This window comes from Paramormyrops kingsleyae, chromosome 2 (assembly GCF_048594095.1).
Source record: "Paramormyrops kingsleyae isolate MSU_618 chromosome 2, PKINGS_0.4, whole genome shotgun sequence".
Classification (NCBI taxonomy): Eukaryota; Metazoa; Chordata; class Actinopteri; order Osteoglossiformes; family Mormyridae; genus Paramormyrops; species Paramormyrops kingsleyae.
The window spans coordinates 16175969-16203630 of NC_132798.1; the positions used below are offsets into that span (position 1 = coordinate 16175969).

At 42.7% G+C, this 27662-nt stretch overlaps 2 protein-coding genes across 7 annotated transcripts in view; one reads left to right on the forward strand and one right to left on the reverse strand.

The window, feature by feature from the left end:
- Positions 1–37: 37 nt before the first annotated feature.
- osmr (oncostatin M receptor) lies at positions 38–23514 on the forward strand. 4 transcript variants are annotated; one of them, XM_072706599.1, is made up of 20 exons: positions 39–127; positions 2943–3111; positions 3391–6533; positions 6646–6797; positions 6893–7046; positions 12222–12268; positions 12356–12578; positions 12842–12971; positions 13427–13572; positions 14790–14926; positions 15176–15335; positions 16728–16807; positions 17029–17236; positions 17372–17554; positions 17675–17791; positions 18321–18464; positions 19622–19771; positions 19985–20066; positions 20572–20656; positions 21827–23514. In XM_072706599.1, exons 3-20 carry the CDS (start codon positions 6461–6463, stop codon positions 22130–22132), a joined length of 2577 nt encoding a protein of 858 aa, XP_072562700.1. In that variant the 5' UTR covers positions 39–127; positions 2943–3111; positions 3391–6460; the 3' UTR covers positions 22133–23514. The 4 variants fall into 4 exon arrangements, with proteins under 4 accessions (XP_072562705.1, XP_072562700.1, XP_072562714.1 ...); XM_072706613.1 differs by lacking the exon at positions 39–127 and having other exon boundaries at positions 285–3111; positions 3391–5865; positions 6501–6533; XM_072706596.1 differs by lacking the exon at positions 39–127 and having other exon boundaries at positions 285–3111; positions 3391–5570; positions 5609–6533.
- Positions 23515–24855: 1341 nt separating this feature from the next.
- LOC111856584 (rapamycin-insensitive companion of mTOR-like) overlaps positions 24856–27662 on the reverse strand; it is a 30865-nt gene continuing 28058 nt past the window's right edge. For all 3 annotated transcript variants that reach the window (XM_072706617.1, XM_072706616.1, XM_072706618.1), the window contains one exon: positions 24856–27476. In XM_072706617.1, the coding sequence (XP_072562718.1) occupies positions 27408–27476 (69 nt within the window). In that variant the 3' untranslated portion in view covers positions 24856–27407. The remainder of the gene's footprint in view (positions 27477–27662) is intronic.

The following is a 27662-nucleotide window of genomic DNA, read 5'->3' on the forward strand; positions in this document are numbered from 1 at the left end:
AAAACAAGGGCAAAGAGGAGGGACTGTTCTTCGTAACCGGAAGTATGGTGTTCCAGTTCGCGAGGAAAAATCCTGGGATCATGGGATTCATGTGGGAGTGATCAGAGTGGACGGGACGGACGAGATGGTGATCATGCAGGCCAGACACAGGGGCGCCTTTGTCGGTAGTGCGCACTAGGGAGGTCGCTGATGTTCTACATATAATCGTGACTGTTGTATTGTATCGAACAACTGGGGAGGGGGGCGCCGTGTAGTTAATAAAATCAGATTCCTTGGTAGTTGCAATCGGTGAGGGGCGAGGGGCTGGGGAGGGTGGAGAGACTTTCCGAGAAGAGGAGTGTGCAGCCAGAATAGCCTGACGCTGACGTCAGCTAGTCAGGGGCTCAGATTGACTTGTAGACTCAGCCTGGTCCCTCGTACTGCTAAAACGCTGCCACATATTATATCATTTTATAAACCAATATGTGCAAGTGGTACGTAGCAGGGGCATTTAATCTTGGACAGGGGAATAGGCATAGACACAGTAGGAAGGCACTAGTCTACCTGAATTGCCTCTGAAAATGCATCTTCCTTCGTTGATTTCGTCTATCCAACGCAAGTCTATGCAATTTACAGCTGGATGTGATTCGATGGACAAGGAACATTGAATGACACCAGTTTACCACCACGGAAATCTTCAATAACACAAATAATAATAATAATAATTTGAATAATTTCTTTGCGTGTAACAGGTTACAGTGTGTTCGCAGATAGGCTACTGGAGTTCAGCACCATGGTAGCGTTACCCAGGCACATGTGCAGGGAACCGCTATATGTAATAGGCACAAATTAACAAATTAAACTGCTTCTCGTCAGTGAAGCTTGCTTGTATTAATTATCGTCTCAATATCACACTGGCTGTTTTTAGGCTGTTTACCCGTTTCGGATAAAGTAGGATTATCATGTTTCTAAACGTTTTATGAAAGTATTTCAATATTTTGTAAAAACGAATAGATATTTGTTTATAATTAAAGCATTTCATTATATATAGGTTTCCGTTAATTGATTAAACAGTAACTTGTAGTGAAAGCTCTGTTACGCTGTTTTTTATTTAGCATATCTTCTATATGGTACTCTATTTAAATCCAAATTATTTATTAACTTGGTCATAAATTAAATATACTCTTTGCGTCTCTGACAAAATCGTGGGCTATACGTAGCCTATATAGCTAAAACCCAAAATCCCTTCCAATATCCGAATACAAAGAAAACTTCAATTTGCATGTTTTATCTATCAGTTTGAAATTTAGGCTATGTCAGCCCATTCAATATCTTGACAAAGCCAAACAGGATTAAGTATTCACATAAATATCGGGAAACGGATTCTTGATGATATGTTATTCTGTTCTTTACCCTGGTTGTCGGTCTTTTATATTGCGAAGCCTCGCTTTGTACGTGGACTTCAATAAGGTGTATATCGCCACCTATCGTCACCTTGACGTTAATTAAAATATAGCACCCTTCAAAGGGAGAGCCGCAAGAGAGACTGGTTTTGGGACCGCTGACTAACGTGTAATGCCACGTTGGTAGACCTATATATTTTTTGACTTTTCAAATCAAGTGCAGAATAATCGACTGCCGTACAATTATGATTAGACCTACGATCAAAATGGAATTTCTCGGGTGATGTTTTTCGCGAGGGTGGAATGGTGGTTAGCACTGTTGCATCCCACCTCTGGGACCTGGGTTTGAGTCTTTGCCAGAATTTCATGTGTGTGGAGTTCTCGCCGTGTCGCCCCCTCCTGGTACTCTGGTTTCCCATTACAGTCCAAAAGCATGCTGAGGCTGATTGGAGTTAGCAAATTGCCCTTAGGTGTGTGAGTGTGCCCTGCAATGGGTTGGCGCACCCTATCCTCTGTCGTTCCCTACCTTGTGCCCTAGGCTCTGGACCCCCATGACCCTGAACAGGTTTAAGAAAGTTGTTTAAGAAAATGGATGGATGGATTTTCTCATGAGGGATCTTTATAGCCTAGAGGCAATTTTTGTTTCTAGGCAAAATCAATTATATTCCAAAGTGTAATACAAGTTTAGTCAAGTATGAAACATATTGTTATCATTAGTCTTCTATAAATATTTGAAATTCATCTGATTGCATTAGGGCAGGCATGGCAGGTCAGTCCTGTAAGCAACATAAGCTGTCAACTTCTGAGGTGGCACTGATTTTCCAGCCAATGTCACAGCGGGTGCTGGCAGTGATGCTCGCCTAGGGCGCTACAATGGCTAGGGCAAGTACTGAGGGCAGCGTAGAGGGGCATGCACTGTGGCCTCATACTTGTAAAATCTGCATGTTCCCCCATTTTCAGGAGGGATTCTTCCAGATGCTGGGCCTTCCTGCCAGCACATGCTGTTTAGGTGCCCTGGTGTATCTAAATGGACTGCATTTATATAGCACTTTTCTACTCCTACGAGTACTCAAAGCGCTTTACAATTTATGCCTCACATTCACCCATCCATACACACATTCATACACCGGTGTATGTAATCCAAGCAACCCAAGTCCAAAGTGGTGGACTTTAACAACCTCACATTTAATTTTGCAATATTTAGGAAAAGGAGGCTGTTTTTATTTTAATCATGGCTATTTGCATATGCATTAATGCAAGGATAGTCACAATGCATTAAAACTTTTGTATCTATGCAAGAAATATGCAAGCCCACGGAAGTGCTAACATAAAAAGGCAAGAAACGTAGCCTAGATTTACACTTTATCCTTTAATTTATTTAATATGTGTTCTTTAGTACGTATTGCTAGTATATTTTTGGTTTGTGTGTGGTCTTTTTGCTATAAGATGTCTTAAATGGAATCAGATGTATGCAGCTGGCTAAGTTACTGTCCCAGTGATCAGATGATCTGAGCCCCAGCCTCGGCGAGACAGTCTCATGTCTGTGAATCCTTTATCAAGGGCCGCTGCATGCTGGCTGACCCCCAAACAATGGAGAGTGAGATGCAGTAGGCAGGGAGAAGCAAATGGCAAATAAAAGATTTGTCATCATTACTATCAATATTTGACTTACATAAGCATTTGCGGAATGGAGTACTTGCAACAGTCGTGAACTGGGCACAAAGCAGCGGTGAGATGCCTCTCTCTTTATTGATGCAGTGCTTTTGTGACTAAAGTCATTTGGGGTGTTATTAAAAGCACAGTGTTTTCTATGGACTTAGACATTTTTATCTATGACAGAGTGGTAACCCTAATTCATCAATTTAGTGGGTTCCTACCCACTTAGCAAATATGTGTCCAAAATACAATTTTTTTAATGTCTTTTTTGATGTTGAAAAGAAGAGACAGTTTTGATGATGTCTTCTGAACATCCAATGACCAATGTTATACCTGTCTTGCACTTCCACAGGTAAGGAGCATGCACTGGTTACAGTGAATTGCTGTTCCCACCACACGACAAACCACCTCAGGGATGAGAACCTGAGTGCTGCCATGCACCAACTAGTCCAAATTGACCAGTGTGAGTTTTTTTTCCAGTGGCTGGAGTGCCAATCCTACAACCAACCCCCAAGGTTTTTCCTGTAAGTTGGAGAACCTCCTTATAGTGCTGGATGTAGAATAACATCATACCCAGGATGAAGCAATTGCAGTTAAGGGCCTTGCTCAAGGGCCTAATGGAGTAGAATCACTCTGGGCATTCACAGGATTTGAACCAGCAATCTTCCAGTTACTGAAACAGATTCCTAGCTTCAGAGCCACCACTCAACCCTGTACTTCTACAGATGTCTAAAAATGTCCTAGCTAGATGTCCAACTATTGCACTGCACATCAACATCCAAGAAGGGTCGCAGTCAGATGTCCAAGTTCTGAACCTAATTTGTACATCATGCAGACATACAGATATGATCTTGGACTGACCGACTCAACAGGAAGCCCATCGCTTTTCCACAGCAAGCTGACTCAGCTAGCTGTACCTGTAGGGACCTGTCAGTGGATTATCAGCTTCCTGACAATCAGGACAGTCAGTCCTGACAGTGAAGAAGCAGCATGTAAGGCTGGGCACTGAACAATCTAACCCTAATGCCATCAACACAGGATCCCAGTATGTGTGAACTTACCAGAATTATTTGTGGTCTGTTGTCAAAATTCTCACCCCTCCTGTTTACACTGTACTCAAATGACTACCTCTGCAGACAAGTCCATCAAAATCTTAATGTTTGCAGATTACACAATGGACTCATTTCCAAATATGATGAGATCTATTACAGAGAAGTGTGTTTTCTTGCCACATGGTGCATCAGCAGCAACTTCGAACTAATTGTGGTCAAGACAGTGGAAATGAAAGTTGTCATCTGCCATGGACCACCTACCGACCTTTCCTTGGAAATTGGCAGCCAGGCCATTCTGTGGTCGAGTATTTCGAATTCCTGTGGAACACAATCACCAACACATTGAAGTGTGATGTGCAAATCACCTCCATCACCAAAAAAAGGCAGAAAAGGCTGTTGGTCCTATGCCAACTCAAAAAGCTCGATGTCTCCCAATGCACCCCACTGATGCATCGCCATTACGGAGATCATCTTGACATCCTCCATCACCATCTGGTTTCCTGCTGCCTCCACCCTCTCCAAGATCAAGTTACAACGAGTGGTCTGGTCAACTGAGAAAATCACATTACAGTATAAGACCTGTTCACAGCCAGGGCGTAGGAGAGAGCTGGGAAGATGGCTCCTGTTTTCACTCCCCAAGGCAGTTGCCCCATCACCAAACTGCCATCAAGTTCATCATAACCTGGACCTCAAGCCATCTCCACAGCATCTTCCCCATAGCTATCTAGCTCCTAAATAAACCAAGTACCTCAGTAATCACCCAGGGTGCAATCCACTCACCCAGAGACCATTCCCCTCTTGTCTGACATCTTTCCTTCACAACATACCAGCAATATCCTTTCAACTTGTACTAAAATGGTTTCTGCACTAGTTCTAATGTTCAACTTATTGTCTTATGATGTCTTGCGCTGTGTCTTCTGTTAACCTGTGTACTGTTATTTGTATTCCTATTTTTTGCTCAGTGCTCTTTGACGTGTTTCTTCTGTATGTTTTGTAATTATTCTGTATTCCATGTTTGACAGTAGATCACAAATTATTCTGGCATGTTCACACATACTGGCAATATAGAATACATTCAAAATCTAAATATGAATATAGATGAAATCTACACATCTGGCAGATTTCCCATGTTTGCTGGGCAGTAAAAGTTCATTCAATTGTGCTGCAAAATCTCATGAGTAGAGTTGTTTCTTCCTGTTTGTTGAGAAATCTGGCAATAAATATAGGTTAATTTTCATTGCACTGATACTTTTTAGTTTTTCAAAAAAGTACTGCACATAGGTAGGCCTATATCTGGACTGGGATTAAAAATTGGCACTGGGACTTTGGGGTTCCCCACAATAAATTTTGCTGATGGGTGGGTCCCACTATAAATTTTGCCAACCCAGTTGGTGTCACGACAAGACAAGAAGCACGACCCAGAAACAGCTGTGGTGCAAAGCAGACCCTCGCAGAGGAGTTTATTATGCGGACTGAACAGGTCCAGGAGTGTGGAACAGGTCCAGGAGTGTGGAACAGGTCCAGGAGTGTGGAACAGGTCCAGGAGTGTGGAACAGGTCCAGGAGTGTGGAACAGGTCCAGGAGTGTGGAACAGGCAACAATGGTGGGACTAGGGAGCACAGGCCTGGGGATCACTTATATGCATGATTAACAAGGGATGAAATGCAAGGCAGCTGGAAATGATTAACAAGGGGGCAGGAACTGATGAGTACTGGGTGTGGCTTGTTACAGTCATTCCAGGGAGGAAAACAGGAGGGTGTGTCAGACAATGACGGGTAAGATGTGACAGCTGGGATCCTAATAGATTTTCTCATTGGTACCTTAGTGGTTCTGAAATCATCTGCAGTGGCAGATTGTTCATGTGAAAAACAACAACAACAAAAAAGATAACGACACTAACATAGGCGACTAAGCTGCTAGGACTACTATTACGATTAGACCTACTACAAATTCTAACAACATCGAGAAGAAAACGAATAACAACAATACATGAAATTCGATAGGGTATATTAGTTTAGCACGTGCTTCACATTTTCTTTGCTTTGACAGGATTTTTCAATGGCTGTAGCATGTCGGTCTACCATTTCAAATAAATGTCGCAATATTTCGTCGTGCAAATGAAACATACACGCAGACGTTTTTGTCATTAGATTGAGCTAGATACGTATATTGTGACACTATGTGCTACAGATATAAGGCACGGAGATCATATTTTGCAATTTTTCTTATGCAACTAATCGGATTTTCCCCTAATGCTTCCTTTTAAGTCAGATGAATGATGTTCATCTGTCGCTCCACCTAATATACCGGTGATGCTATTTGATACACATTTTTATTAGTATATTAGTAGTAAGAGAAGGTGTTATCGATATGTACTTGGGATTGTTTCTTTTCTTTCTGGCACTGGCAGCTGGATATAAGAACACATTGAGTTTAAAACAAGGTAAAGCTAAACAACCGTTCCTTGTTTCTTTACAAGTTTTCTATATAAATACAAACTCTGCGATGGATTTTACGCGTATTCATTTAATGTCTTTGGCTTGTTAATTGTCCAGACTCGACTCCGATCATCGACGACATAGTTGCAAATAATGCGAGGCAGGAACTTTCGGTGAAGTGGAGGATAAACTTGGATGACGATGTGGAAAGCAATATCACTTTCAGAATTCAGACTGTTCGTGGGAAGAACTTAAGCAAAGTTAATGAGGTAAGGTATAAAAGCAGTGCTTCGCGGATCCCATGTCTTAAAAACTAGGTATTTCCGATATTACTATAAGCAAAACTGTTTGTCCATTAACTTAGACTACAGTACACTTCGATCGACCCATCGGCGATGGACTGTTGCAGTGGAAATGGATTTCAGAATGGCCTTTGCAATGCACAGACCATTCAGTGAGAGTAAAGCGCCTCAGCAATTCGTTCGCCGCTAACTGGAGCGAGTGGAAAACAAACTCCGGTAAGATGCACTTGCATGGCTGTACTTAAATTTTGCATCAATATCGGTCAATATCTTACTAGCAGTATTATAAAAGAGCAAATCGATGTATTTTTAATCATAAGTTCATTACATATATTGCTGCGTTTTCTTTATTCCGTGAACAAACTCCTACCTACAGTACAAGCTGATCAACTATAGACTGAGCTACACTGGAAGACGAGGAGGATGGGTTCTTGGAAGCGCGGTTATTAAGCGTCTGTCATAGAGCCTCATATTCGATATTCAGTTTTCTGGCTTTAATAACTTTTAACGGAAGTAATGTGGGAAGTTTTAAATCACAGAATTGTGATATCCAGTACACAGACAACGATGCACACCGATTATTTTTGCGCTTCAAACCATTTCGTGATTTGTGCAAAATCGTGTTAAGGAAACTATTTCAGTTTCTATAAAGCTACCTCTGATATTCACAGAAACTCCAAATATATCTGCTAGTTATGTTCCAGCTCCTATGAGGGAAAAAATACCACAGTCATTACATGAATGCTGGAAATGTATGAATAGATGTCAACTGGGGACAGAGCCACCAAATATGTCTCATTTGGTTTCAGAGCTATTAACCCTTTAGTGTGTTGCCCCAATGGCATGTAATATTCATACAATCTATTAATTAATAACTGCTAGACAGAAAGTGATCTTGAAAATCCAAGGGGTGTGCAGTGTCCCCCAGGTTCTCCTGATCAATGCACACTTTATAGGACATGGCTGTCCCATTTGGTTTCAGAGCTATTAACTCTGTAGTGCATTGTCCCATTGCACTTTAAATGGATGCAGTATAATAATTAATAACTATTACAAATAAAATCCAAGGGGTGTGCATTGTTCCCTGTAGTCCACTGATCAAAGCACACTTCACTAGATGTGCCTGTCTTGTCTAATTTTAAAGTTATTAACCCATTCTTGTATACCGGAGTAAAATGAGCAGTGGGATCGATATTCGCCAGACATTCACAGATCATCTTTGAATTTACTCTATTAAAACATTACAAAACAAAGTAAATTGCACATTCACAAATTCGTGTGTGTTTGTGAAATCACATGCACACCTTGGTTATTCAATTATTATATCCAGTTATCCAGTTCCAAATTGTGAAAAAGCAAAATAATGCAGCTCCTGGTGTAAATTAACACGTTCACTTGGGTTTTGACAGACCCAAGTGTATTATTTTAGTATTTTCAATATCTCACATGTGTGCTTTTGTTTCATAAGCATTATTCGTATTTTCTCAGCGTTTTTGTAACTGGAGTTGTATTGCAGAACAGAAAGACACTGTATGCAGAATGAAATTCTCATAGTAGCCAGTGCAATCACTGGTTTCATGAAAAATGCCTGTCATTGTCTGTGAAAAACTGGAAGTATTTCTCACAGAAGACGGATGACTGGGTGTGTCCTCATTGCAACTCAGACCAAAAAAATGCTAAAACAATTCAAAACAATACATTAAATACATTAATATATATTTTCTTAAATTAAATTTAATGTTTAAAAAATATATACTCAAGAAATATAATCACTGAGTTGCTACATTCTCTGGTTTTGAAGCAATAGGATGCTGTATGTTCCACCTGCATAGAAACCAAAGGAAGTAAGTGATATAAGTTAATTTCACAAATTTTCTACAGGTTTCACAAGTGTCAAAGTCTATGATATGTGTAGCTTTACTCGTGTACTTTAACCACAGGCACAAATTTAGTATAGTCAATGTTCCACCAGCATAGAAAAATAATGGACGTTACCTTGTACCACTATTTACAGTTTCACGAGTGTTAGTGGGCCATGTATGTGCTTGTCATTTATTGTAAGTATGTGCCACATTGGAATAGCGTTTTAAAGTCTTTTATGTGTTTTGTAATAATCGTTTGTTGAGCTACTTCTTTTTTAAATGTGGGACTTTTATTTTGAAATGTCGCGGTCTGTCAAACCCAAGTGAACGCGTTAATTCACACCAGGAGCTGCATTATTTTGCTTTTTCACAATTTACTGGATATAATAATTGAATAACCAAGGTGTGCATGTGATTTCACAAACACACACGAATTTGTGAATGTGCAATTTACTTTGTTTTGTAATGTTTTAATAGAGTAAATTCAAAGATGATCTGTGAATGTCTGGCGAATATCGAACCCACTGCTTACTTTACTCCGGTCTCGTACCCTTGTCCCATTGCACATTATACGGATACATTACAACATTCAAAAATTCATTAAAATTCGTACGTAAAGTAATCTGGAAAACAAAGGGATGTGCAACAGTCGCCATGAGCCCAAAATGCTAAACCACCATGTCACAACAGCTGACAGGACCTATATTATATTAGCTATTAATGGGGTTGATTACTGCATTTAGGCGTTTGTCACCCTGACCATCTTCTTTGTTGGCTTTACAGGTTGGCATTTTGTAAGGGTTTGTAGATGTGAATCACGCCATGAGATCAAATTATTTCGCAACCATTTGGCACAGCTTGATATCGTATCCAAGGAAAACCGGCTTGGAGAAAGTTGCATAAAATACATAGGCCCCAGAGCATGTGAGCGGAGCGGAGCGGGCGGAATTTGGTCAGAGCGCGGAGCGGGTTTTCTAATTAAGGCTGGAGCGGTCGCTTTGTCTCGCTCCAATTTCGCTCCGATACCGCATGAGGCGTGCCCAAATCTACCCAGAATTCATCTGTACAATTATCAAGACTGTTACACAAATTGGCCGAGATGGAATTCGCAAAGTATTTCACAAAGGAAACTGATAAATCATACAAGTGTACTATTCTTATGAAACGTATAGATGACAAGAATGTACAGCAAGAACAACAATGTGGTGAAACTGTTTCAGTGAGTAAAGATTCACTTTGGAATCACTTTTCTCAGAAACATGAGTGTGCTACGCGAACAAGCGGAAGCCAGAGCAAAACGCGTGCAAGTTTTATATGGTTGTAGCATATCAAGTCTATAAAGTAAATTAAAGTATAAAAGCCTATAAAGTAAATATTGGTAATCAAATAAATTCGTTTTGTCATTCAAAGTAGGTCTAATAAGATTTTTTTTAATTTCACGTAACGTAAAATTTTATTTTAGAGACGTGCTGCATCAACAGAAAAAAATTGAGGAATTTAAAACGTGTCTGTATATTCTTTAGGCTATTAAACCCACTGATTCCTTTATTTTTAAGCCTATTTTTGTGTGGAATGCCATTTCCAAACCTGTCCGTTGTTGCCGATAGGTTGCTTAAAAATAAATATTTTCTGTTCTGACTGGCAATGTTGCCGTTGCTCATATTTCTTTATGACATAAGGCTTCGGTTTAAGGTGACATTTGTTAGGCATGCAGATTATTTGTTCCTCTTTTAAATTGGAGCGAGCGTGGAGCGATTTGACTGGAGCGGGAGGACATTTTAGTGGAGCGAGGAGCGGCGTTGAGCGGAGCGGCTTAGTGCGAATTAGAGCGGAGGAGCGGGCGGAGCCAACAGCCTCGTGAGCGAGTAGCGGAAATCCTCACCGCTCCGCTCCGCTCACATGCTCTGATAGGCCCATTCCGTTAGTCAGCTTCCACTTTCCAACGACTGAATCATGGGCGTAAATTATGGGGGGGATAGGGGGGTTGTAGCCCCTCCAATAAATCAAAAGCAGCTAATACAACCCCCTCCCCAATAATAATTTTTTCCCATAATGGGTGGAGACCTCAACCCCCCCCAGTGTTCCAGCCAAAGTTACGCCCTTAGACTGAATAAGATATTCTTCAGCATGGCGACCTTGTCAGCTGTAATTACAGAGCTTGTCCTAGGATGTACGTGTGCACTTTTTTTTTAACCTGTAATGTATCATTTGATCTTTATCTTAAAAGTCTAAAATATGTGAATGGTTATGCATGATAAATAATTGGCACAAATAAACAAATACTGTTTTATATTTGACACACGTATCTTGTTAAGCTGAGTAAAGATCCAAGTTAAGTGCGTTTGTTATTGTGTTGCTGAGGTTTCGTGACCCAGAGCAGGTGGTGATGGCCTGACTAAGGTCGTGGGACACTGGGGGGGGGGGGGGGACGGCATGGTTTTGACAAAGAAGACCAATGTTGGTTCCATATGAAGGGTAAGTGGTTGATTAACAGAAAATAAGAGAAATAATCCAGGACTCAGGGGTTGTACAAGGGGGAGAGACACTATTCCCAGGATTGGGAAAGACTTTCCCTTCGATCGATCAAGCGAAATAAAAAAAGGAACTTGGAGACGTGCTGGTGTGTTTTTTTCCACCTGGTGTCAGTGACTTTTTGGAGTTTGGGCCTTTTCAGCTTCCACAGGGAACACTGCAACCCATTCAGCCACTGCCTACAGTACTGCTTATATATCAGCTTATATTTACATCTCATTTATTTAGTAAGTACCTCCTGTATTTTTAAACTATGAAACAAGTAACTTTGAAATAACTACATTACTAAAATGATATTTTCATAAAAAAAAATCCATGGAAAAATTAATTGGAAAATTCACTGTTGTGATACTGTAAAGGGCATCATCCTCTTACCTCCATTTTTTACCCATGAGCCTCCACCAAATTATCTGTGGCTTAAAAGGCAACTGCCTCTAGGCTTCCTCACAGTCCCCATCATGGCACTTTAAAGCCTTTTGACTGGAAGCCTCACTTTCTGACGGACCACTAGCTAACACATTGACAGTCTGGTGGTGGCACTTACGGCACATCAAGGCGCCTGACGTTAAACCACATCCCCTATGACCAATTAGCAGCCTTCAGATAGAATGCAAGGATGATGTTAGATTTAAGCTTTCAGTTTAGTGAACGCTCTATTATTTCATAGGTCAGTTGTTCAAATTTGCAACCCGATTGGGTTGTAATACTGGAGGGGGGAGTTGGTGGAACACCAGAACACATTCAGGGTTGTTATAAGGCAGTGTTTTTTCCAACCCAGTTTTCGGGGACGCCCAGCCGATCCATGTTCTTGCTTCTGCCAAATGTGGACGGTCTGGCAGGGTTAGGGTTAGGGTTAGTGGATTGACTGAGGGTCCCTGAGGGACCGGATTGGGAAACACGTTTATAAGTGATCATCTGTGCCGTGCTTCACTCCTCAGGTTGTTGTGATACAGATCCAAAGTTATTTCTCACATCCATCTCCCTTCTAAATCTGCAGGTGTACAGGCGCCTGATGACAAGCCTAAGATATTCCCTTTTGAAGAGGTATCCATATGATTATGATCATAATTGTTATGGCAGTAGTAGCATTAATAGTAGTAATAATGTTTAACAATATCCCTTGTTGTCTAGCTACTTCAGGAGGGGTCTTCCGGTCATTTTTGCTGTATCGTTCCAAGAAGAGGAGAAATAAAAGACTTCACTTTTAAGCATATTTCCCGTCAAGTTTCCTCAATTGACAAGGGAGTCTATGGGATCATTGTGAATAACCTTAATCACACCAATGAATATGGGATTCTTGCTACGTGTGAGGACTCCAATGCACAAAAAACATTTACTCTGAACTTTGTGTCATGTAAGTATTGCATTTTGGACCGCTTGCATGAAAGACCAAAGTTATACTGTATGTTTTTGTTTTTTTTATATCAATCCATGTTCTATTGTCACTTATCCAGTACAGAGTAACGGTGTCCTGGGTCATACTTTATATTACTTCATAATACTTTATAATGCTTTACTTCTTTTGCAGTTTATGTCCTAAAGCACTGAAGCATTCTGTCACAAAGGGCAATAAAATGATTATTTTATTGTAATAATTATATTACTCCCTTAATGTAGTCCCTCCCCAGAAACCAAGAAACATCAAATGTGAGACACATGAGATGGAGCATGTGAACTGTTACTGGGACTCTGACACACCCCACAGCCTGAATTATAGCTTCATGTACCATTGCATCCTGACTTTACAGTGAGTATAACTCTACCAGCCACACAGTCTCAGATACAACCTGATTTTACAGTATTACACACTGATTTTACAGTGAGTATTACTGTACCAGTCTTGACTACACCCTGATTTTACAATAAATATTGCACCTGATTTTACAGTGAGTATTACACCCTGATTTTAAGTGAGTACTACACCCTGATTTTACAGGGAGTACTACTTCACTTATACTCTTTCAGTTCAAGTGCATCTCTACTCAGCTGTGTTCTTTGGTGCAAGTATGCATCTATAATGCCAAAAATAGTGTGAGTAACCAAGATACTGCAGTAAAGTGAGGTGTACCACTTTGGTACGGACATCTAGCTGAAGGCATATAAGGAGCGTTAAAAACTCATTTTTGGAAAATGAGAATTGCATTAGTTGTAAAAATCATACTAAATTTGTGTATGCCATCTGTCTTCCCTTGGATTTTACAGGAACTCCATCAAAGAAATCCAGGGCACATGCAACCACTGCTCTTTCCAAGCCGAGCCGGACCAGACGGTATACAACATAACGGTTAGGGCGACCAACAGTCTGGGAGAGGAGAGTGAGAGCCTCAGCTTCCACATCACTGACATCGGTGAGATGGAGTCCAAGCTTCAGATCCTGCAGATGCATCTTAGCTTGACTGTGGTCTTCAGACTATAGAAGTTTGTATGGAGGTTAATCTGCAGTATGGAACTCGTGACCAAAAGGTTTAAGGTCTACCCTGGATTTCACCGTCAAATTAGCACACATATGAATAAGTCAAGAGTAAAAACTAGATCAAGTAATGCATAATATTGGCACATTCTCGATATTCTCCTTCTGCCCACCATCCTGAAATATAAATTATATGTCTGACGTGGCTCTGACATTGAAATGTGCATGTAGTCATATGGCAGAGCTGAGTGACCTAATGCCTGACTAAAGAAAAAAATCTTATAGCAGATTTTAACTAAATCTTTTATTTTACAAGCACAACTGCCTCTTTAATGTCTCTTTCTTCTCATCCTCCTCTGTGGTGATGTGGGTGAAAGATAATTTCATTATTTGGGAGAGGGCACGTATCCAACATACTGTATTTTGCATGGTGAAACCCCCCCCAGACTGGTGGTAATCCTAAGAATAAAGTATGATTTTGTTACAACCCATTCAGCTTACATCAATTCACACACACAACTAAAGTTTTTTTTCTCTTTAAATGAAGTACATGTGTCAAAAATACATTTGGGGCAGCTGTGTGCACAGCAGCGCTACGCTACCTGATTCATGCTGTACGCATATGATAGGTGCCGTGATAAAGTACAGTGTGACCATGCCGGCCTCACACGCATCTCCCACTCTCATTCTCACACCTAAATGGCAGTGTGACCATGCCGGCCTCACACGCATCTCCCACTCTCATTCTCACACCTAAATGGCAGTGTGACCATGCCGGCCTCACACGCATCTCCCACTCACATTCTCACACCTAAATGGCAGTGTGACTTTCCTATTCCGACATACGTCCATTTCGACGTACAACCTATATGTCGGAACGGAACCCAGTTGTAAACCGGGGATAGTCTGCACTTATTATATTATTGACTAAACATTTATTCTCTGAACCTCCACCTTTCCCCAGAAAGCACCATGAAGTTTGCAAATATAGTGGTAAGAATTAAGGAAACGGGGGAGCGTACGCCTTAGACAAAAGGGAGACAGCTGAAAGAGGCAAGACAATAGGAACACGAGCCTTTGGTACAGTTATCTAGCCCTCATCACAACTCATAATGTTGCTGTCTTGACCTTGTAACCCCACACTCTCCTTCTCAGTGTCGCCAGAAGTTCAACATCTGAAAGTTATGCCAGCTACCCGCCATGCCAACGTGTCCTTCTTTGTAAAAGGGAACTTCTCCAGGTTCAACCTCTCTTGCCAAGTCAGAACCAGTGATGGAAACCTAACCGTGAAGGTGAGTGATACTGGCATCACCCCACAGAAGGAGGACTGTCATGGTGTCCTGGGCTGTTGGAGGTCTGTCACTGTTACCTGTCATTAGGGAACCTGTGAGTTTCCTTGAGCTCATCACAAAAACTTGAGTTGAAGACCTGTGTTGCGATTGTGTTCCTCTGCTGAAACAAGGCGGCATTTCTCAGGCCTGGCGTGACTTGTTCTCACTTATCCCATAATCTCCAGTATGTGGAAACCATTTTTTCCACAGGAGTCATTAAAGGGGCTGACCAGCAGCCGCTACCAGGTAACGATGGGTGGTTTGCAGCCCTTGGAGCAGTACACATTCGAGGTGCGCTGCTCTTTGGCAGGATCTGCCCGAGGGTTTGGACGATGCATCAGCTCCCAAAGATTCACAACACACACTGAACGTGAGTGACAGGAGGCGCTTCCCACACGTTTGATGTGTCCCTCGTTTAATAAGGTAGGGGCTTGTGTTTCACTTCTTTAACCAATAACAGTCTTCATTGAATGACATCACCACATTAAATAAATCCAGTGTGTTCTGTTAAGCATCAAGTTGCACAGATTTGTAAAGTACCCATTTTGTTGTGTATGCTTTTGTTAAGGGACAGGTCATAAATACAAAACTTAGGAAGACGATCACCTGCAAAGGCTGGACAGAGCAATGTAAGCAGGATAATATTAATAACTATACTAATAACAACATGGCTTGAACTGGCGACCTTCCAATCACAGGCACAGGGGCTCAGCCTGCTAAGTCACACACTGACTCCAACTCAATGGAAGGACCAATGTGGTGAAATCATACAATGAAGACTGTGATTGGTTAAAGAAGTGAATGACTGATAAAGAAGCCTTTATTAATGGACCACTAATCCCGGTCAGGGTCACCTGGGGCCTGTTCCACCTTGGGTAGGATCCCAGGCCTTTGCAGAACACATGCATAACAGGCAATTAAGAGACACCAAGTAGCCTAAGTGCATCATGGGGAGAACATGCAAACTCCACATATTGAGAATAGAGGCAAGTTTCAACCTTCTACCCTGGAGGTATGAGGAAACAGTACAAAACACTGAGCCACCATTTCACCCTGACAACATCAATAAGTTACATAAGTAATTTACACAATTAATAATAATTTAATTCATAGACATTTAGCAGCAATTCCCCACACTTATGAGTTTCTTAAAATCAGAAACCTAGAGCAGAGTTTCCCAACCTGGTCCCAAACCTCCAGACAGTCCACATTTTTGCTCCCTCCCAGCTCCCTGCCAGACAGTCCACATTTTTGCTCCCTCCCAGCTCCCTGCCAGACAGTCCACAATTTTGCTCCCTCCCAGCTCCCTGCCAGACAGTCCACATTTTTGCTCCCTCCCAGCTCCCTGCCAGACAGTCCACATTTTTGCTCCCTCCCAGCTCCCTGTCAGACAGTCCACATTTTTGCTCCCTTCCAGCTCCCTGCCAAACAGTCCACATTTTTGCTCCCTCCAAGCTCCCTGCCAAACAGTCCACATTTTTGCTCCCTCCATGCTCCCTGCCAAACAGTCCACATTTTTGCTCCCTCCCAGCTCCCTGCCAAACAGTCCACATTTTTGCTCCCTCCCAGCTCCCTGCCTGAGCAGAAACGTGAACTGTCGACAGGCTCCCGAGGATGGGTCTGTAGTAAACACAGTGACACAGATGTCACAGTGCTCCTTAGCTGACCACAGGCCACCTTGCCTTCCTGTAGTGCACACTTCACTGTGTTGTTGAATGTACACTTCATGCCTTCTTAGTCTACTTTTCCCTGTTTTACACAGCCCCATCTGTGAGCCTGGACCTATGGAGAACTGTACACCAATACAGTGGTACTCGCAATGTTACTGTCATATGGAAGATAGTAGGTTTTTCTTTCATTTCCAAATGCCTCGTGTTCTTCCGCCTAGATTGTTGCAGAGAAAAATGTGATATTTTCCCCAGAGTTTTGTCTGCCTGATGAATTTCACTAACTCATAAAATTTTGGCCAAAAACCTCAGTCACAGGGACTGACACTGGAATATGGAAGCATTCAAGAAGGTCTAGAGGTTTTCTGATTCTCCCTCTGCTGCTTTTTTATTTAGATTTACAACAACAACAACTCCAAAGCAGACATTTCTGAGTATGAAGTTCAGTTTGGGAAATCAAAGCAAATTGTAACTGGTCGGGACACAAATCACACCAGTATCAACATCAGTCTCAGCACATGCAGCATTGCTGTCAGAGCCGTCAATGAAGCCGGCTCCTCGCTCCCATCATACATCGTCATCCCCTCATTTAGGAATATGAGTGGTGAGAAAAAAACACTGTCTCGCTTCCCATGATGTTCTTGGGGGGGGGGGGGGTTCTCCAGCGATAATCTGATGCCATTGATGGAGTTTGGTTCCTAAAAGTATTACAGCTTGATTGTGGTTTTTATCTGAACAGTAACTTCTCCCAAGGCTAAGAGAGTGAGCGGCCATCCCGTGCAGGGCATCCCGCTGTCATGGGAAGCGTGCGATTGGGTTACCTGTGGCTACACTGTGGACTGGTCCAAGGCAACTGAACCCAAACAGGTTGTCAACTGGGTCAAAGTGTGTGTTGGGTCCACCAACCTCACCCTTTCTGCAGGTAACGCGATAAACTCAGGCTGACCTCTGTAGCCCCGATGTCCCACCCAGATGGTGGTTCAGCTGTGACCTCCTATCGTTTCGGCCTGGGTTAGTCCCATCTCTACCCCTGCTTTCACAGAGTGGTTCGAGCCAGGGTGCCGGTACACCTTCCGCGTCTTTGGCTGCCATGGAAACGGTTCATGCCATGGAAAGCATGTTCTGGTGGAGGAGATTACAGGCTATGCAGAGGAGTTGGGTGAGTGTGGGTGTGTGTGTGTGTGGGGGGGGGAGGTCGGGATGCCACCTCCGTCCTGTAAAATTCCAGTCTTTGAAAAAAAATATTGCACATGGCGACCGGTTGCAACGGTTAGGTGTGTTTGATAGCGAAATCGTCATACAACCGGCCGTGCCCAGGTTACGATCAAGAAGCGTTCCCTAAGCCCGTCTTTAAGTTGAATTTATGAATTTATGGCGTTTATGAGGCAGAGCTTACTGGCAAAGCGCTTTGTGAGTCAATAACTGACACTAATGCAACACAGTCCAAATCACGAGGGACAATTTGGCAAAATACTTAAATGTGATAAAAAATATGTAACAATGTCGAAGCAAATCAGCATAGGCTTCTTTAAATAATTTTAATTAAATTCATTTTTGAACAGTAATTGATGCTCTGCTGTTTATTGGTCTCTATTAGTTTATTAGTATCACATTAATGTTACCTGGTCATGACTGACCTGAGCTGCTGCCCAGGGGGTTTAAAAACACTTGTATCTCTTCTCTCCCAGAGCCCAGAAGAAAACCAACACTCAATCCTGTCAGTATTAGTTCATCTTCTGCTTTGTTAAGCTGGGAATTCAACGAAGACGACCCTGCTGACCCTGGTTTCATCACAGGGTACCAAGTCAACGTAACGGAAAGCCTTCAGCTTGGTGGGTGCAAGGCGACGCTCACGATCAGATATTTGACAATGATGTCAGTACAGATAAACCTACATACTTTCATAAGGTCCAGATCACTGCATCTGCTGCTTTCCATGCAGTCCCAGAGCTGACATGAGCCTCTTCATAGAGAACATTGGTGGTAAAGATCAAACATTCCGAACGACACTCACTGCCCACTTCTTCAGGACTCCCCTTCTGTTCTCAGAAGAGGCTCTTTTTGTATGATGGACTCAACTACATATGTATCGGCCTTTAAATCCAGACATAAGTCATGGAAAGGCTGAGGACGTGATCACTTTCTAAGCACTTCCACCGAACAATATTTGCATAACCTTGTTTATTTTATTGTTCCAAACAAAACCATATATAGAACTGCTATGTACATTAAACCTATCTTTCAAGGAAATACGTTCATTATTTCCTAACCTTATCTCACTTATTATTATTTACTTTCACATGTTTACTTTGCCCTTTACATAATTCCTGTGAAGATTAATGGCCACAACATATTCTTTAAATTCTGGAAATATTCTTTAAAGATTCTTGTCCATGTTGGCATGATTACGTCACAAAATTGTTTCAGATCTGTCAGCCGCACTTTCTTGCGAATCTCCTGTGGACCCACATCCCAATGGTGGTCTGTTGGGTTCAGATCAGTTGACTGGGGAGGTTTTTGCACACTGAACTTCAGCTTGAATCAGGCTGCCCATTCCCACAGAACTGCTGCTCATTGCATGTGCCTTGCATTTGCCATTCCATGTACAGTCTAGAGACAGAGCAGCAGTTTCTGAAATGCTCAAGCCAGCCTGTCTAGCACCAATGACCACCTCATGGTCGCAGTCACTTGGACCACATTTTTCCCACATTCTGATGTTTGATCTGGCCATTTATTGAAGCTCTTGAGTCATTTATGCATGATTTTATACACTGAGCTGCTGCCACAGGGCTGATTAAATACTTGCATGAACAAGCAGGTATACGGGTGTTCCTATTAAAGTGGCCAGTGAGTGCGTAATGGATGTGATTGACCAGGTCAATTAAACTAGTGGTTGTTTTGGGTCATTCACAGCCAAATTAATCCACTGGGTTACAGCAGTCTTTGAGTAACACATTATAATATAAACATTCTGTTGGCTTGGTCTCAGTTGTTTCGGAACAGTTGAATGATTTGCACATAAAGAATTTCACTGTCGACAACCTACGGGATGGGACCAAGTACACCTTCCAGGTGCAGGCGCGCACGACGGCGGGTCTCGGGCCTCCTGACGAAACGACTGCCATTTCACCCTCAAACCGTAAGTGTACACATGCACTGCCGGACAAAGAGTAAGTAAAGACCTGGTATCCATACAGCTCACTAACACACTAATACAACAATCACTAAAGATGTACTGTAGAAAAAAGGTAGGGCATCTTCAGTTTCCTCAAGCTGTGTAGACCACTTTGGAGTCTGGCACATGATAATAAAATGATGTAGCGTTACACTGTATCCATCTCTCTTATCGTAGACACCAGATTTCTGGTACGGCTATTGATTCCCCTCCTGTTGCTTCTGAGTGTTGGGATCCTTATCGCTTTCTACAGCAAAAGGTGAGTTACCACTGGTTAACTGCAGCAATGCTGAACTTTGGAATAAAAAATGGAAGAAAATTAAACACAGACAATCAAGGCAATGAACATTCAAAAATAAATATGATTTTCCTGTTATTTACTGCTTCATTTTATGGAATTGATTTTAGTTTAAATGAATCAATAAATGTGAACTAGTTTTCTGCTTTTGTGTTTTTGAAATATTTGCGTATTAATTTCTATGCAGTGGGGTAGCATAGTAGCACAGTGGTTAGGGATTCGAATCTCCGTGATGGCTTCATGTGCATGCGTGTGCGTGCCCTGCGATGGGATGGTGCCCCATCCTGGGTTATTCCCTGCCATGCTTCTGCAATAGGCTTTGGAACCCCAGGACCCTACATAGGACAAAGCGGGTATGGAAAATGGATGGATGTATATGCAATTGAAATGAAATGACATCTGTTCAGTATTTTGTAAATGCCTGTGATACACACTGACCGCTCCCATCCCTGTGGCTCTCCCCAAGGATTAAGACTTGCGTCGCACCCTTCTTCCTCACCCCTTTCAAGCTGACGGCTAGGAAGTTGGAAATTAATAGCTCTCTCTATGAGGTAAGATGACAGGCAGCTTCCTCTTCACTGATACCATTTAGTTCCATCCTGCTGGAGATGAAGGACACAACAAAGCTTTAAGAGGCTCTGCCACTCTGACCTTAAGTTCTCTGGCCTGAGGTGGGTCTGTGAGGACACTCCAGCTGCACAGATGTAAGTGTCAGAGTATAAAACGCAGGTAAATGCCAAAATAAAGGGGACACAACATACGCAAATAAGTCGTAGGGGTTCTAAAGCACATTTGAAGTAGGTGCTTTTACGCAGGTTTGTGTTTTGAGTTAATTAAGCAATTAACATCTGATTGATTTTAGGGTCAGATGTAAAAATGTGCGCTGGACTGTTATTTGTCTCTTGCTTTGGTTTGGTGTTTGGGGGCCCATTGAGCAGGAGCTTTGCTACTGAAGATTAGTCACTTGAAATATTCATTTCAATTCAATTCAATTCAATTCTTTATTGTCATGTGTACAAGTACAAGTACCGTGTACAATGAAATGCTTACTTGCATGAGCTCCTGCAGACAGTGAACATAGACAGCAAGACAGACAACATGATGACATGAGATGACATGAATGATAAAGTGAATTTTAAATAAGTAGAATAAATAAGACCAAGAGACAGAGAGAAGTATATGTATGGGTAGCAGTGGAGGTGACACAGGTTACTGATTGTTCATGAGTCTGATTGCAGTTGGGTAGAAACTGTTCCTAAACCTGGAGGTACGCGTCGGAATGGACTTCAGTCGCTTCCCAGATGGTAGGAGGGTGAAAAGTGACAGTGCAGGGTGGCTGGGGTCCCGCCTGATACAGTTCACTTCCCTGAGACAGCGTGTAGTGTGGATATCGCGGATCGCAGGGAGCTGTGTGCCCGTGATCTTCTGTGCTGAGGTCACCACACGCTGCAGAGCTCTGTGGTCCTGAACTGAGCAGCTGCTGTACCAGGATGTGATGCATCCTGTCAGGATGGATTCCACAGTACACCTGTAATAGTAATTAAGCTAAGAATGACGTCACTTATAAGGTTTATGCCCAGGTACCAAAGCTGTTTTGGCAACTTCCCGTGGCCTCCTGCCCCATGTGTGACGCATCTTTTAATAAAACGTCTATTTAACTACTATAAGAGATGCTGCTTAGGTCCCAGACATTATAATTCTAAACTACCATCCAACTTTAGGTCAGTGAGAAGATCAAGGCTCTGAAAGTTGAGGACTGCCCCTGTTCCACCATTCACGTGCTGGAGGAGAGCAGCATGGGGAAGCATCAGATGATGGAGATCAAGATCACGGGCAGTCAGCTCCCATACTGCCCTCAGTCACCTAGCAACAGTCTTTGTGGTCATGTGAACTCAGACATTTCAGGTATAACCAACATGACGTACATCTCCACGTCTGAGCCTTTGCCAAACCCCTACATCGTCATGCTAGCGGATTCTGCAGCTGGACCTCCGGGATACGTCACCACTACAGATAAGCTTTACTAAGACCATTTTTACCAGGAACCATCAGAACCACGGCCCAGCTTCAAATGGACCATTTGACTTGTTTTGCGGCTAAAATTATACAGAAGCTACTTGATATGCTAATTGCAAACTACTCCTTCAGAAAAGTGAGTTCCAGTTAATAATATAAAAGAGAAATAGAATTTATATTTAATCTGTTTCAGAGGAGACTGTCCCATTGTGATGTAAAGTTCTCTGTGCACATTGTGTTTGAAGCCACAGTTCTTACCTTCTGTAGTTAGCAGTAGCATTTCTGAATGAAAAAGTACAATGATTTTCTTTTGCAGGCCTGACATTAGCTAGTTAGGGTTTGTCTCACCTGAACCATCAAACTAGCTTTAGTTGACATTTGGGATTGTATTGCGCTAAATTGTTGTCAGGAATAATTGTGATGTTGAAAGGACGTCTTGTGCCACAAGAAGTAAATGCTTGAAAATTGAGGTCAATGTTGCTTTTATTTAGAACATTTTAATCGTAAAGGTTAAGTGATTAATCAAGCCCGATTAATTAAGATCTCAAAACCCAGGGCACATGGGGTAAGAGAGGCAACAGTCCAAAATGAAGTCTTTTGAGTTTTTTGTGTTTAGTCTGCAGCTGTAATCCTTACTATGTAAAGTAAGTAAACATTTTGCTCAAAGAACAGTTTTCCAAGATTAATTGTTGCTTAAAAACAATGCTTCCAGTTGGAGCTAACTCAATTACATATTTTTGTATAAATATTACATATTACTACTTTTTCTCTAATGGTTAATCATATACTTATATAGGATTTATGTGTTTTTTTCTGTACATTCCCTTATGATAAAAAGCACTGTCAAGGTTAATCTTACCAGAACTCAATGTATCATCTTTTGATTAAAGATTTACTCTTTAATCAAAAAGAATTTTACTCTATGGATTTTGCATGTTTGATATTATGTGTGTAAGGAAAAGCAGTAAAGATGCCCCAATGTTCTTGGTTGATCATTTGAATACAGACAATGTTAGCAAGTTATGAACATGGGGGAAGTCAGGGAGAGAATGGGGGTTCCATTTGGCACCACTAGGGTGCTAAGGAAGATAATTCAATTGACAGTGGCCAGAGAAGTGGCTGAGCTACCATTTGCTCTCACGGGAAATCCCCGTCCTGTCCTGTCCCGTCCCTGTCTCAGGATCCTCACACTCCAGGGGGTCACTCTTTATATGTAAATTCACTCACAACATCTACACACAGCACCTTGGCGGGGAGGGTCTTTTGGGGTATAAAGGGGGGTGAAGAATTGCCGTTAATTTGTATTTGAGCTGCCTTTCAGTACCCGGTGTATGTCTACACTGTATTACATTATATTATTTTTACTGTTCAATAAACCACCATTTTGCTGAAACTGCGGAGACTCTGCAAGTGGATTCCTTAAATTAAATGTGTCACTCATCATCACCCACTGCATCTTCATAGCTCACCATCACATGCCAATCCCAGTACATGGCCACACCTATTGGTTCATTCCAGGAATATCTAAAATAACTTGTGCAAAAGAGGAAGACAGCAAAAAAACATCATGAGAGCTCGTCCAGGGGTCAGAAAATAAGCGAAGATACTTGCATCCGTACTTCCATCTGCGTTGTGAAACAGGGCCATGCGTCAGCCAGCAGGCAAGATTTGCTTAACGTTTCAATAATAAGTTGGCAGAAGGAGACCTCACAATGCAATGGTACTGGGGAAAGGGGTTACCATGACGGTCATAGACCTGGTAGACGTCTGTACATTCATTGCGATGGTCCTGCTGCTGTGAAGAACAGAAGCTCTTAAACGAAAGGAAACATTAAAGAGGGAAACAAACAAAATCTGACGCAATACTAGCCACACTACTAGACAAACACAAAGCGGAAAGGAACTGAAGGCCATTTCGCAACCTGTCAGTCTTAATAGGAAGTCTGGCATCAGCGTTAAGGTAGTCCGGTTTGGACTCAGTGTCAAGTGGTGTTCTGAGGGCATATACCCACCCGCCAAGTGTGGCAAGTACCAGAACCAGCTTTTTCCCTTTAAATAGGACAGGTCAAGTTACTTCCCTTGATACACCCGGTACCATCTTTCTTCTGGTAAAATGTTCCTGAAAGCATCATTAACTTTGTGCAGTGCTATAAGGAGCAGTCTGACTGACATCACCTTAGTAAAGTTAACTGAGCTTCATATTCTTTAAACTGTGGAGGAAACTTCCAGGAAACCATAGAGCCCACAAACTCCCCACACACAACAGGGGCGCCTATAAAGGGGCCCTAACCTTTATCTGTGCTCTATGATCTCTGCACTTTCTCCATATTTGTCAGCAGTTTTTGCTTCCTGCAGACATCTGTACCAATATATAAAGATTCTTCTCAAATACAAAGAAGTCATTTCAGGACACAGAGGAGGGGAGGCATTCTGCGCACGACTGCCACGTCTGTGGAGTTTGCATGTTCTCCTCACGTCACGGAAGTTTCCCCCGCAGCCCTGAGACACGCATGTCGTGAGAGCAGGTATGTGCTCAGGGATGGACCAGCATCCCAGTAAGGCTCTGCCTGAGATAAGCTCCAGTGCTCCCCAACCCTGACCAGGATAAGCATCTAGATGATGGATGGATGGATGGACTGCACCCTTTAAAATGCCGTGACCAGTACAGAGCACAGGCAAAGCCAAACAGCAGTCAGCTCTCCACCAGCAGAAGCAAAATGGGCTGCACAAGGGATTCTGGGAAGTTGACGTTTATTTTATTAACATTGTTACCCTTTAATAAGATTGTATGCTTCTGGGGATTTTTAATGCCCCAAAATGTACTATACACATTTTATTTTACAAGGAAAACCACAACTTGGGCAAAAACAAAACAAATTAAATTATACACAGCTTCATGAAATATTTTAAGGAAAAAATATAAATAGTTTTTTTTCATCTTTCTCTCTCATTCAGTTATGGTACAGATATTAAATCACATCCAACATCCCTTCAGAGATCTACAAATACTCACTACAAACCCTCATGTGTAGCAGCATATTAACAAAAATAACAATAAAATAACCAAATAAAGAAGGGGGGCGTTTTTTCCCCAATACTAAAGCGATTACCAAGCCCTCTCCTGGCCTCGGCTAGAAATGGATGGAAACTGAATTCTGAATATTACATATTCATGTATTTCTGTTCTTCTTTTAAAGTTACTGTCATATTCCCAAATGATATTCACCATTCATGGGAACAATTAATTAAAGGTTTCAGGAAGAATAAAATGTTAAAAAAAGTAAACACATTTAAAATGGGTCAATTGAACCAAGATCTACCATGCAGTCAGCACATGCTATCTGTACACTTCAGCACCAATCAGGAAAAAAGGGGAAGAGCTTTCCTCTTCTGCTCAGCCAGGATAGACTCCCTCCGGGCTCATTCTGCAGTCACATGGCAGCAAGCGTCCAATCAGCGCGATGCGTCCAGCCCCTCCCTTTTGGCTTTAATTTTCTAATGCCACTGCCGGATCCTCCTCACAAAAAGCAGCCAGCCACTTAGGGAATACCAAGGAAACCCATATCAGGGCCCCGTAAATCCAGTATAACCATCCCAAACGAATTCCTTAAGTGATAATATGGTCAACCAAGGCCAGGATGGGCGGGTATGCCGAACTGCTCTTAGGCAACATCACCACGGTAACAGATCCAATGGGTTTTCCAAGAACATCCCAGTTCACGTGGTCATGATCCCGGGTTGGTGAAGATGCACAGCGGCCATCTTTTTTCTGCACAGGAGGAAGCGGCGGTCACAGGTGGTGCCAGCAATGATCCTGGGCAGGAAGATGTGGCAAGAAGGTCTGGGACAGAAACGGCACGTCACAGAAACCCAGACAGACGCAGGAAGTACCGGTGACTCGGAAATTCATTAGATACTACAATAAATTACAATTCTGCTGAACGGTTCTATGTTCCATCCATGGGATCCAAAGAAAATACAAAAATCTTTCTTAAAAAAACAAGAAAAAAAAAAAAAACTATAAAATTAAAGTGATTTAAGCATGACGGTCCAGCCACTGAGGTGAAGACCCACTGTCCTTGTGTCTCCTCTGAACTGCTTTGCTCTTTAAGGACGACGTAATGCAGACCGTTTCAGGAATAATATAACAAATGTCACCTTAAGCTCCGTGTGATTCCACTCAAATGTTCCTGGAGCTGTATTAACAACGAGCCAGCTGGACGGACCAGAGCCGCTGAGACCAAACGCAGCCAAGATCTTACACCAGTCCAGAGGAATATGGAGGGTAAAAATGCAAGAATTCTCTCACACACACACATACACAGACGACACACACACACACACACATGGCAGGTATGTACTTGCATCTATACATACATACACGCATGTGCACACACTGACACACACAGACCCAACCTGCCCAAGGAGATGGATGCCCAAACCCAAATGGTTCCACTGCTTTTTCTGCATCCATTTCATTCCCTGTGCATTTCCCACAACTTAATTAGGAAATTTGGCTTGCAAATTTGCCCCCCTCCCCCAACCTGAAGAGCAGAGAATAAAAACAGCAACAAAAAAGGGGAAACTGACGTAAAACACAACAGGAAGCTGGCACCACCTCGCGCTTCCATTACGCCATCGCCATCGCCTCCAGCTCCGCCCCCCAAGGGGAGACAGGGAGGGCCCACGACTCTGACACCTGATTGGCTGAACAATGTGAAAAGAGAACAGTAGAGGAAAAGAAATACTGTACAGTGTTTCTGTTTGATCACATGACAGGCGGTGTTAGGTCCTGCCTCCCATCACCGTATATGGGAACGGAGTTCCCAGTTAATGGCAGCTCGTTAGTGTTACACAGCGAGGGGATGGGTACCCGGCGGGGTGAGGGGAGGCAGGCGGGGGGGAACAGCGCACGTTTGTCATTTTTTCCGGTTACAGGATGCTCACTCACAGAACGAGAAACTAGAAAACCACGGCGGAAAGCTGACACCAGACAGTTCCCGGTTCGAGGCCCTCCATGTGGTCCATGCACCCGGGTCACTTTCATTACCAGAGTCCAAGCTGTACACGCCAGCAGGGAGGGATGTTCAGTGAAAGATGCAGCTGCCCGCGAAACCCAGTCAGGACGCGGACCAGAGCGCGCAGGCAGAGGACATTCCGAGAAACTCCCGCCAATCCCACGTCCGCTCTGTCTGAGGTACGGCCCGCTCCACGTGAGTTGGGGAGGTGGGATCTGGGGCTTGCAATGTAGGAGTCCAAGTGCAGTCACAGAAAGGTGCAGGACGATCAGCATTCCGACGAGTTGGCAGCAGCGTGCTTTGGACTGCTAAGGACAACATCAGCTTCCTCATACATCTGCAAGCAAGAAAAGAAGATACACTGTCAGACAACTGCAGGGTGGGTGGGGGGGCAGGCAGAGAGAGGGGGGACAGAGTAAGAGATGGAGAGAGCTCAAGAAAGGAAGGGGGACAGAGGGAGGGGACAGACAGAGAGATGAGAGCTGAAGAGAGAGGGGGGGGCAGAGGGGTACTTTGGGTCCCT